This window comes from Marmota monax, unplaced genomic scaffold, assembly GCF_021218885.2.
Source record: "Marmota monax isolate L192 unplaced genomic scaffold, Marmota_monax_Labrador192_F-V1.1 WCK01_AAM20220418_F8-fsc00051, whole genome shotgun sequence".
Lineage (NCBI taxonomy): Eukaryota > Metazoa > Chordata > Mammalia > Rodentia > Sciuridae > Marmota > Marmota monax.
Window position 1 is genome coordinate 10,087,624 of NW_026695202.1, and position 11,723 is coordinate 10,099,346.

Sequence of the window (11,723 nt, forward strand, 5' to 3'; positions counted from 1 at the left end):
GTTTCTGGTCTCACGGGTCTAGGGAATGCCACCTATCAGTGAATCTCGATTTTAGCCCATCGCTGGGCAGTCTCCAGGCCCTGTGGTGGATGAAGACCGGGCGCCATGGGAGCAGTGATGTGAAGAGGTATTTCAGAGCTGACTAGACAGTCCTTCCCTGAGAGTGTGGAGAGCAGAAGGAATGGGCAGCAGTACTTAGTGCTGTACGCAGGGCCCCGTCTCTTCATTTTGACCTTTATTAGTGACTTAAAGGAGGATATTCAAGTTTGCAGATACATAATGCTCTGAAGGAGAGCCGCATTCCAAGACTTAACATAGGTGGGGAAAAGGGTCAGATCCAACAGGATGAAGTCTGTTAAAGATCAGCATAAAATCCTGCATTTATCTACGACAAAATGAAATGCCAAAAACAACTTTATATACAATTTGGGTGGTGTGACTTTGCAACAGATACTGTTGGAGAGAGCAGGGGTTTCAGTTACCAAACTTCATGAGGCCAACATTTTGGGGAAGGTGGCCTGAAGAGCTTGGTGCAGCTTCCAGATGGGGTCTGCCCACCTGGGAGGACTGGGTTAGTTCCTGGAGCCCACCTTCCCCCAGGTCCTGACCAAGAGAAGGGTGCAGGGGTGTAGAGACCACAGATGGAAGGGAGGATCAGTCTGGAGCAGTGGAAGAAGACTTAAAGCGCCACTTAAAGTGGAAGCAGAGCCTGCTAGCCCCGGGCAGGTGGAGGGGATGATGGGGAAGAGCACAAGCTTTGGAGTCAGCACTGGGTTCAGATTCTGGCGCCAGCTCTCCTGAGCTTCAACCTCCCAAAGCTTCAGTCTCATCTAGAAATCAGGGATGAGGACAGGACTCACTGTCATCTAGGTCCAAATGACGTAAGCACTCAGCGCAGTAGGTGATAGAGAACTTACAAGCCTCAGAGCTGCCATCAGTAGAGCAGGAAGGTGAAGAGAGTCCCCTTCCCTGGGGTCTCGGACCAGAGTGGTTCCTGGCCTGCAGAGGACAGGGCTCCGAGGGAGTGAGCACAGGAGGAGACTGCACATCTGATGCCCTTGGTTTAGACTTGGGCACAGGCTGCTGCTCTGAAGGCTCAGCTGGACCTGGCATGGTCCCTGGTGCTTGCATGATCTCTGCCAGAGGTGACAGGTGTAGGGGTGTGGCAACAGAAGGCCATCCAGGCATCCTAAGGGACAGGCCTGACTGCAGTCAGACTCAACCCACCTCTTTCCAAACAGCCGTCCCTGGAATTTTTTGCAAACTCTTCCCTGCTGAATGGGCAGTGAGGCTGCTGCTGCCCTCGTGAGCTCTAGCTGGGCCTGGTCAGTGAGTGGCCCCTGCAGGGTGGGGTCGAGCTGGCCTGGGGAAAGGCTTCTCTTGGAAGTCTTAGCCCCTGCGCCCAGTCCCATCCATTGGGGGCCAGCTGTCCTCACCCACTCCACGTACCCAGGGGACAGCCAGACTCTTGGGTTATCTCCCCCTCACACCCTCCTCCTAGCTACTTTCAGAGTCTTTGAGGAAGCCCAGGTAAAGGGACAAGAGACCAAGAAACAGGCCAGGTCAGACCCACTAAGCAGGTAACCGGAACCTTTAATTTTATTACTTGGAATGCTTAATGCAGAGTTAATAGGGGCTGGAGTAGCTAGGAGAGGGGAGCAGACAGGGGACTACGAGATAAATAAGGGGGTAGCAAACGTGTTACATGTGGACTGGGGGCTGCGGAACAAACGGGGCAGGCATAGCTACGTACTTTATTCAGATACCACTGGAGGCCAAGGGCAAAAGGCAAGGGCAAAATGTATAGGGCAGGATTTTAGGGTCTTAGACCTGCTGCCAGCCACCTGGTGCTGGCCCCACGGCTCCTTCTGGAGCCAGGGTTTGAGCCTATGCAGCTCTAACCCCAGAAACCAGGGAAGCCATGGACAGCTGAGAGGACCCAGGGAGTTGACCAGGAGCCAGGGAGGAGGACTGGGGGACTGTCTCTGAACCCTTCCCTGGAGCCCTGCCTCCTCACCTGGGGTGGGCGTCAAGGCCTGGGAGCTCATGGCAGGGAGACCAGGGGCTGTCCCCAGTTAGACAAAGACGAGGTTATTGGCACAGAATTGGATCTGGGGGGCCTCTGTGCCGGTTCCTTCCTGTTTTCAGGAGGGAAGGGGCGTTGAAGGGATAAGAATTTCCACTGAGCTCCACCCCACCCCACAAAGCGGTTCAAAGCTGTCCTCAGCCCCTGAGTGACACAGCCAGGGTCTCTAAGCCCTGATGCAGTCCCTGGTGGCCTAGCTTAGGCACAGTGGCACAGGGGCCTGTAGGCCCTCGCTGTCCATGAGAAGGAAACAGGAGTGGCCCAGCCTCCCGTGCTGTCCCACCCTGCATGCTTCCTCCCTTCCCAGGGGGTGGCGGCCCTCCTCAGGTCCTGGGATAGAGGGTTTCTGGGGGAGGTGCAGCCTCATCCTTCAGTCTAGGGGCATCGGCCAGCCTCCTCCTCCTCTGCCCAGGCTGTCAGCCAGGGCCATGCCTCTGGGGCCTGGATGGGGCGGCAGGTCATCAGGGCAGGGAGCAGGCAGACAGCCTTCCCTCCACTGTCAGCCCCTGGAGCATCCTCCGCCGCCACCACCAGGCCCGAGACTGGTGAGGAACAGGGCGCACAGCGGAAGGAAGGGGCTCGGGGCCCAGCAGGGACTGGGCAGGGGCTGGTGGTGACAGGGCCCTGTTCAAGGCCGGGACAGCGTCGTATATACTGGCTGCTCCCAGTGTGTGGGGCTGTGGGACTGGGGCCCTGAGGGGCTGGGGTCAGAGATGGCCGTGTAGAGGGGCCGCTGAGAGGGCCCCATGTAGGAGAAGGCCGAATAGAGGCCAGAGGCCTGGCCCGAGTGGCCATAATAGGGTCCTGAGGGCTGATGGTCAGAGTAGTCAAACTGGGGGCGGGAAATGGAGGGGAAGGCGGAGCCGTAGTGTGGCAGGCTGAGGGAGGTGTAGGCGATCTGCGAGGTGGATGGCTGGTCGGCGTAGTGGGGGGGGCCCTGAGGGCCTGCGGTCTCTGTCTTCACCTGGGCTTTGGCATCCACACCAGGTGGTGAGACCGTGGGCAGGGCCACGCCCGGTGGCTTGGAGATCCAGGCGGAGTGTCCACTGGCCACGGCCAGGGCGCTGCCCAACCCGTAGCCAGCTGCTGAGTAGCTACCCACGTGGCCTGGGTGCCCATTGGGTGGCAGATATTGGTCCAACTCAGCCACATCAAAGGTCTCCATGTTGGACATTACCTCGTGGCTGATCTCGCCGATGTCCACATTGCCGAAGTCGATGTGAGGTTTCCCGCCCTCCCCCATCGAGCGCCCATCCCGCTTGGGGTCTGCCTTGCCGGACTGCAGCTCTGTCTTTGGGGTGGTTGGCGGGGTTGGTGGGCCGTGGCTCTGGCCTGGGATGAAGGGAGACACAGAAGGGCAAGGAGAAGATATGTCAGAGGCAGGTGGCAGCAGTGGCTGGACGGCCACTCTCAGGCAGCTGAACCTCCTGGAAGCTCAGGCCTGCCCTCCACTGACGCAGGGGGCTTACATGTCTCATCAGCCAGTTGGCCTCCGTCTCCTCCTGGTCTCTAACTGTTGACTACATCCTCAGATCTTCTGCTGGGTCCTGTCTCCCACCCTCCTACCCACCTGGCAGGAAGCCCTCTCTGTTGGCAAGTTCTTCCCACGTGGCTGAAGAAGGCTCCCTTCCTGCTCCTGTTGCTCGTAGGTGGTGACCGGTGCTTCCCTTTGCTCTGTACCATCTCGCTAGCAGACTCACCTGTGCCTCTCGCCACCCAGGACCCCAAATGGCACTGTGTCCCCTCCAACTCCACTTCTCGCCCGAACCTGCCTGCTGAGCATGCCCAGCTCCATCACACACAGGTCTGTACTGCCCCCCTGGCCCTGGAGCTGCCTTCCCTCCTGTGCAGAAGGGGACCAAGAAGACCACTGGTCCCTGTTCCTTGTTCACTTCCTCATCCACCAGGCTCTTGCCAGGTGTGGGGGTACAAACAGAACTGAGACAGGGCCCGCTCTCCAAGGGCTTATAATTTGGGGGAGATCAGAGACCAGCATGTGCCTAGAGCAGGAAGTGCTTTGATGAGGGGATGTACCAAGGACTTGGGAGACCAGAGGAGGAAGCCGCTCATCCCCCTGGCAACTGGGGGAGGTCTCACTGAGGAAGTGTCTGGATGGGGCCTTGAAGGGTGAGAAAAAGTCCACAGCAAGCTTCATTCTGGGAGGTGGTTCTGTATGTTCTTGTGTGTGTGTGTGTGTGTGTGTGTGTGTCTGTGTACGTGTGTCCCTGAATCTCGGAAGGTGAGGAGTAGGGTACTCGTGAGAGATGGTGGCGCTGGGCTTCCATCTCAGAGATGTGTTTGTGGTCTTATGGGAGCAGGAACTTCTTGAAGGGAGGCCTGGGCCTCCCCCATCAGACCACAGGCAGTGCCGAGTGCTGGCCAAGGGTTCTGGCCTTCAAGACGCCTGCCTGGGTTTGAGTCCTGGCTGTCCTTCTGTGGGATGTGGGAAGACCCACTGTCTTCTCTTAAGCAGTTTCCTTATGGTTACACAGTGATAAGAGCAAGCAGCTCCTGCCTTCTCTGACTCCTCTGCCTCCTGCCTTCTCTGCTGCAGTCTAGTGGGTAGTTTGATATTTTTGGAGACCTGGCTACACGGATGGATGCTGCCACCCTGGGTCTCAGGGGGCTTCTTGTGTACCTGTTTCATCCTGAGCATAATTCACTTGCTTTGACCCCTGTTCCTCCCTCTAAATGTGGGCTCCTTAAGCCAGGGACTGTGGCCTTCTCTTGGTGGTACCTCTGGAGTCCCCTTCAGTGCCTGACACAAAGTAGGACTCAGCAGGCAGAGCTTTGCTTACTGAGTACTTCCTGTGTGCCAGACTCAAGTGTGGCACTTTCTGTACATCCTGAAGGAAGCGAGGTAGCCGTAGTGCCAAGCAGAGCCCAGGGAGCTCACTGCCTGGGTGCAGGTCTCAGCTGTGCGGCAAGTTCCTCCTCTGTTTCCTCATGTGTCTGTTGACAGTAACCTGCCACACAGCTGAGCCGGAGCCCCGGCAGGTAGGTGCTCATCTTGCCGTTCAGGGCCAACTTGATCATTGAATGAGTTAGGCAATTAGCATGGTGCCTGGCACACAGTAGGTGCTCAATTAATGTCCCTCTTATGATCACTAAGAAGAACTGAACAAGGTATCATATGTGTGGCCTGTGCTCAAATCACGTGCACGTCCCTCCGTCAGAGCAGGAGGGCCAGAGGCTGCAACTCCTCCATCTCCCATCTCCCCACATGACCCTGTGCGCCCTTCTCCTTTGGTCACTGCCACAGCCCTTCTCGCCCGCGGCTTTCAGGTTCTCCCTGACTGGCCCTGTGCCCAGCAGTGAGGTTCTCCTATCAGCCCCGGCCAGCGCCACCTTGCTCCCCCTGCCCCAGACGCCCCTGAGCTCCCTCTGGCCTCTACATCCAGAGCCCAGGGCTGCTGGGGAGTTTCAGAGTCTCATGCCCCCTGGCTCTGCCCTGCCCGCCTCCCTGAGCCAGCCCCAGCCCTGCCATCAGCACCCTGGTTCCCAGCCCCGCGCTCACCTGAGGGGTGCTCAGGGTTCCCTTCAGACATGGGAGAGCCCTCTTCTGGGTGCCGGTGGTCCAGGTGGGCGCTCTTGTAGTGGGCCTGGATGGCCGTGGCCCCTCCTTGCTCGGCCTCCCCGCCCGGGCACTCGGCCTCCCCTTGGGCCGCCTTGCCGTTCTTCCGCCGCCGGGGCTGGTACTTGTAGTCGGGGTGGTCCTTCTTGTGCTGCATGCGGAGCCGCTCAGCCTCCTCAATGAAGGGGCGCTTGTCACTCTCGTTCAGCAGCCTGGGTGGGGCAGTGAGGAGGACAGCAGAGCCGCACTGAATGTCAGAGCGCCCGCTGGTTTCCCTCGGAGGCCCGAAGCGCAGGGCCCTGGAGGGGAGGCCCAGGGGTAGGACCCTTGTGGGGACTAGAAGATGAGAGGCCAAGGAACTAAGAGAGCTGTCATCTCTGTCCCCAGAGCTCTGAGGGGCTGGAGGAGAGGGGCCAGCCCCGAGGGCCGGTTAGAGGTAGGCCCAGAGCCAGCGCAGATGTCAGCTCAAGGAGGGGAAAACATTGTCGTCACCAAAGCCGTCCGCAGGTGGAACGGGCTCCCCGGGACTGGAGGTGCTGGAACACACAGCCCCCATCCCTGCGGCTCACTAGTTGGGTGTGACCTCGGGCAGCTGAGCCTGAGTTTCCGCACCTATGAAACTAGGATGGTAGTGACTGTTTTGCTGGGGTGTGCGGTCACCAGAGTAACAGATGTGAAGGGCCTTGTCCCAGGGCTGGGCAGGGAGGCACTTGAGAAATAGGCGCTGTTCTAATGCTGCCTGGGGGAGCCAGGGATGGGCCCCTCAATTCTGGAATACTGATTTGGTGGATTCCAGGATGGTGGGTCTGAGGGGAACTGGGTGTGAGTCCTCTTCATTATGGGGCATGGTCTCCTTGGGGAGATCCAGGGGTGACAAAGTGTAGAGGAAGCTCAAGTTTCTCTGGACCCTACTATAGTTCCCAGGATCTGCCAATGGAGGGAAGGAGCCCTGGAGGCGGTGCCCAGCCTCAGGCCAGGAGTGGAAGGGCTTAGCTGCCCCAGGGTGAGAAGGGCACAATGGGGTACCTGCAGAGGGGGTTGAGGTGAAGGTACAGGATTTATAGAACCCCAGACATAGGGGACTGACCATCTAGTAGTCTTTGTGAGAGGCAGCCTGGGTCCTCTGTCTGAGGGCCCTTCTCTCCAGCCGCCCCGCCCCCTGGCCCAGTAGGTGCCCCCCCTTGGCGCCCACCCCCCTGCCTCAGCCCCAGGCAGCAGAAGGCTGAGCCGCTCCTGAGGCTGGGAGGGGGTGGTCATACCAGGCACCTCCTAGCTGGCCGCAGCATTCCTCGGCAGCTTAGCCGGTTGTTGGCCCCCGCCCCTGCCCCAACTGTCTCCAAGGGACCCTCTAGCCAAGCAGGACTATCAGGGTCAGAGACGCCTTCAGGATGGGAGGAGGAGAGCCCGGGCAGAGGGTGGGATGCAGGCACCTGCCCTGGAAGAACAGTTCTGCCGGCAGAGCAGCTTGGCCAGCAGGGGCCCCGGGGGCTGGCAACACTAAGCTCACTCTGACACCCCAAACTTTACCTGGCTCCTGCCCAGCTGGCAAGCAGCAATCATCAGAAAAATGGCAAGGGGCGTAGAGGGGGCCGCACAAGCCAGAAAGGAGAAAGATTCCAACCCTGGACCCTGCTGTCGCCAGTTCTCAGCAGCACCATATGTAACCCCGACAGAAACTAACCGGGGGCCACAGCCAGCCCTGACCGCAGCCCTGAGCCCAGCCCACCTCCACCAGCTGCTACTTCCAACCCCAGCCAGGCTCTGCCCAGGCTGAGGCCCAAGCCCACCTGCCAGGTAGACCCAGCCTCCCAGCTAATCACAATGCCAGCACCAGCCCTCACTGGCATTGCCACCCGCTGTCACCCTCAGCCCAATGCTCATTTGCACCTTCACCAGCCCTTTTCCTCCTGGTTCCCAAGATCTGGAATGAAGCCGAGGGAGAAGGAAGGCTGGTTTCCCACGCAAACTAGAAACCCCAAGTCGGGGCACTGGCTGCTGTGGCATCTGTTTCCCCGCCGGGGGACAGGGCCTGTGGAACTGTGGGACAGGACAGGCTCCAGCCTGCGACCGCTTCCCCAGTTTCTTGGTGCTGGTTGTTCTTTCCAGACAGGTCAAGCAGCACACAGCCACTCAGGGATCTGGCTGTTCCTCCCCCAGTGGTCCCCAACGGTAGCGAGCCTGGTGGGGCTCACACAGCCACTAGAACCTGTCTTCCTGTACATCTGACCCAAAACCCAAGGACAGTACCCCCAGTCTCTGTTCAGTTTTAGGACCCCAACTGTCCCCTTTTCTGATGTCCTGGGAGTGGTGAGCTTGGGAGGGAGTGTTCAGAAGCCCCTAGAATGACTGGCCAACTCAGCCCACATCCCAGCGTCTCTCAGGACCCCCTCCTGGGACCTAGGTAGCCACCACCTGTTAGCACAGACTCAGGTCCTTGCCATTGTCATGACATCTCCCACCCCTGGGACTGAGCTCTTAGCCAGCAGGCCCGCTGTCCTGCCTGCCCCGCCTCAGGTTGGCCCCTGTATGCGCAGCCTGAGTGGTAGACAGGAGGAAGTCCTGCTGAAGGGGGCCCAACTCCCGGGTTCTGGGTGGGGGAACTGCGACAAAGAAAATGGAGGGCCCTCTTAACCCTTGGCAATGGGGTGGGGAAGCAGCAGTCCATTCTTGCTTTGCTTCTCAGTGGTCTCCTCACATGCCCAGGTCCCCGGGGCCTGCTCTGTCTGCCTGTCCACCTCCCTCCTGGCCGTCTGTCTCACTTCCTCTTCTTTGTCCCATAGCCCCAAAGGCACTAGCTTAGTCTGAGCCCCACTGGGGTCTAGAGGAACCTTGGGTGGAGGAGCTGGCTGTGACCTCTGCTCTTGGCAGAGCTAGACTGTCTGGGTCCACATAGTAGCCAGCCGCCCGGCCAGGGCCTGCCCAGGGTAGGCCTGGGCTGAAGGCCGAGAGGCTGGAGGAGGGACCAGCCATCAGCAAGCACATGGCAAGGAGAGGCCAGGGTGATGGAGGCAGATCTCCTGGACTCTAGGGGAGCCTCCTGCCCAGGCAACCATTCTACGCCTTTGGCCTCATAGACCCAATCTCCACTGACCCCAATCTAGAGTTCTGAGGCAGCAAAGGGGAGGGAGCAGACTCCTCTGACAGACCCCAGATTTCCTCAAATCCAGATATGCCTCGCTCCTGCTGTCCTTTCCCTGCCCCCACCCCTGCCATCTCCTGACCACTCTTTAGAGCGAAGGGTGACCCACTACTGTCATCAGGGACTAATAGGGAAGATCCCTGATGAAGAGTTGGGAGACCTGAAGTCTGGCCTTGACTTTGCCACCAACTGCTCTGTGACCTTTGCAGTCCCTTTCTGGGCCTATCTCTTGGGCATCAGGTGGGGATCAGGTAACTTCTGCAAACTGGCATCCCCTGGAGCCTCTGTTCTCTTTGGGATCTGCCCTGAGACTCCTAGGTGGGATGGAGGCTGCCCTGCTCCACACACGCCCAAGGGGCCAGGCTGGGCCTCAGAGCCAAGGGTTGGAGACTTCCCCGCTGGGGGAATGTTTCCCTAGAAGTCAGAGCTGGTCCCTGAGGGACCCTCAGCAGGGAGGGGGCCAAAGTTTCCTCCTGGCTAGGGCACTCCGCTCTAGCTCCCAAAGCTCCGGTGAAGAGTTGCTCAACCTTGGGTGGGGCCCTGAGAGGAAAGATGGCGCCGACTCAGAGGGGCAGGAAAGGAGCCAGAGACTAGCTCTGGTTCTGGGACAGGGTGGGAGGGGGAGCCCCCTTTCTGTGTACCCCTCCCCCTGGGGAATAAAGAAGCCGCTAGCCCAAAGGAGAGGGGGTCCTGAAGGCCCAGGAAGACACCTGGGGCAGGAGGAGACTCTGGGCGGCAGGGAGCATAGTTCGTAGCCCTCACTTTTCAAGACTTTCCTCTGAATTCCTTGTTTCCCTTGATCCTCCCCCAGTTCTCCATCCGGCTGCCTCAGTTTCCCGGCTCATCAGCCATGCCTTCAGTTCTTTCCCAAGCATTTCCCTGATATCCGCCAGACTAGTGGCACTGGTGACAGTGGCACCCTCGAGTGGGGACGTAGGAAGAGCCAGTGGAGCCTCCACTGGCCCTCCTTCCCTGCTCAGGAGGCAGCCCCAGAGGCCCTGCTCTCCGACATGGACAGAATTCCAGCCGCGAGGGGGCGCCTTCCCACCCGCCGCCCCAGGTGGGGAGACCCGGCCTGGCCCCTGAGTTCGGAGTTCCAGGGTGCGCAGTGGCCGAACCCCAGACGTGTACCTGTGGCAGACGGGCTGGCATGGTCCCCACGCCTGGTCTTCCAAAGAGTTGGGTTCCCTTTGGAGGGCCCAGGCGGTGCCCACCGAGTGGGGCAGGAGGCCGGGGCGCCCCCCGTCTAGCCGAGTCCTCCCGCAGCTGGGGGCCGGCAGAGCTCGCGGGGGTTCGGGGGTGCTCACCTCCAGAGCTTGCCCAGCGTCTTGCTGAGCTCGGCGTTGTGCAGGTGCGGGTACTGGTCGGCGAGTTTCCTGCGCGCCGCCTGCGCCCACACCATGAAGGCGTTCATGGGCCGCTTGACGTGCGGCTTGCTCTTGCTGGCACCGTTGACGCGCACCGGCATGGGCACCAGCGTCCAGTCGTAGCCGCTGAGCACCTGGCTGACGGCCTCGCGGATGCAGACGGGAAACTTGTCGTCGTCCGCCTCGCCATCCTGCTGCTCCTTCTTGACCTTTCCCAGCTCGCCCGGCCCGGGGCTGGCTCTCAGGCCGGAGCCGCCGCCGCCGCCGCCGCCGTCGGGCCCCAGCGAAGGCGCGCTCCCCGGGGACAGGCAGCGGGGCTCCTCCGAGCCCACGGGGCTCAGCTCCACCTCTGATAGGTCCTGCTCCTCGGCCATGTCGGCCCCGGTCGCCGCCGCCTCGGCCGCCTCCCCCGGGCCCGCCGCCGGGGTCCTCGCGAAGAGCCCAACGCCCACCTGGACGGGAACAAGGGCGCGATGGAGAGGCGGCGGGCGCAGCCCCGAGGGCGGCCCAGGGCGGGACACGGTGCAGCCCCGAGGTGGCGCAGCCCCGAGGTGGCGGCCCTCCTGCTCGCGCGGTGCCGGCTCGGGCCTCTGGGCCCCAGCACATGCCAGACCCTCGGTGGGTGCGTCCCACCTCCGCGTTTTCCCACCACCTGGTCCCAACCGTCTCTGGCTGTGGGTGAGGTTTTTCTTTTTAACCTCCTTTCGGGTGGAGGTTTGTTGATGGAAAGGAAGAAAAACGGACCCTTTATTCTACTCTAATCCCGGCCCCTGGAATTTCCCACCTTTTCTCTCACCTCTCCGCCTTCCCCTCCGCCCACCCCGGCGGGTCTAGAGGAGTTGGGGGGAGCTGCTGCGAGTGTCAGCCTCTCCCCCCACGGGGGGCCTGGCCGGCTGGCCGGCCAGGGAGGAGCAGGCTTGCACTCACCTCCTCCGACCTCTCCTCCAGTCTGGGGCTCGTCCTTAGGAAGTGGAAAACCGTGTCCCAAGGTGTGCGGTCCAGCTCGGGGCTGGGGGGTGACGCTGGTGGACTGGGAGGGAGGGGCTGGGGGGCCCTGAGCCTCAGGCCACCTCCTGGTTAGGACGGAGCCTGAATCCTCACCACCAACCACCCTGGCCGGACAGCCTGAGACTGACTGAGCGACTGAGCCGCTGCGGAGGGCTGGGGAAGGAAGGAGGGGGAGGGGGAGAGGAGGGAGGGAAGGGCAGAAGGTGGAGCCTCCAGCTCGAGCCTTCATCCCCAGCACCCAGGGCTCCACCCCGCCCAGACCCCCCCATCCCGGCTCCTGCCCTGCTGCCCAGGCCCGACTCCTTAGGCTTAGCCTGGGTTTGGGCAGGCAGGCGTGGGAGGGAGGTGTTAGGCCAGGGAAGGCACAAGTGCTGGTGGCAGGGTCAGAACCTGTTGCTTGGAGGAAAATCAGACCCAACCAGGACCCCAGACCTCTGCCTCAGGTGGTGGGATGCGAACTTGGCAAAGGACTGGGGAGAGATGTGGAAGAGGCCAGGCAGGCCCCACAGACCTGTGAGGGGGGCAGGCCTGGTTGCTTCACTTGGTAAA

The 11,723-nt window shown here is 60.8% G+C and overlaps 1 protein-coding gene across 1 annotated transcript; it reads right to left on the reverse strand.

Annotated features, from left to right (window-relative positions):
* Positions 1-195: 195 nt before the first annotated feature.
* Positions 196-11,286, reverse strand: Sox10 (SRY-box transcription factor 10). Its single transcript, XM_046429188.2, has 4 exons — positions 11,094-11,286; positions 10,107-10,618; positions 5,604-5,872; positions 196-3,418 (listed from the first exon to the last, which is right to left on the reverse strand). The coding sequence occupies exons 2-4, from the start codon at positions 10,538-10,540 to the stop codon at positions 2,715-2,717; spliced, it is 1,407 nt and encodes a 468-aa protein (XP_046285144.1). The 5' UTR covers positions 10,541-10,618; positions 11,094-11,286; the 3' UTR covers positions 196-2,714.
* Positions 11,287-11,723: the final 437 nt, after the last annotated feature.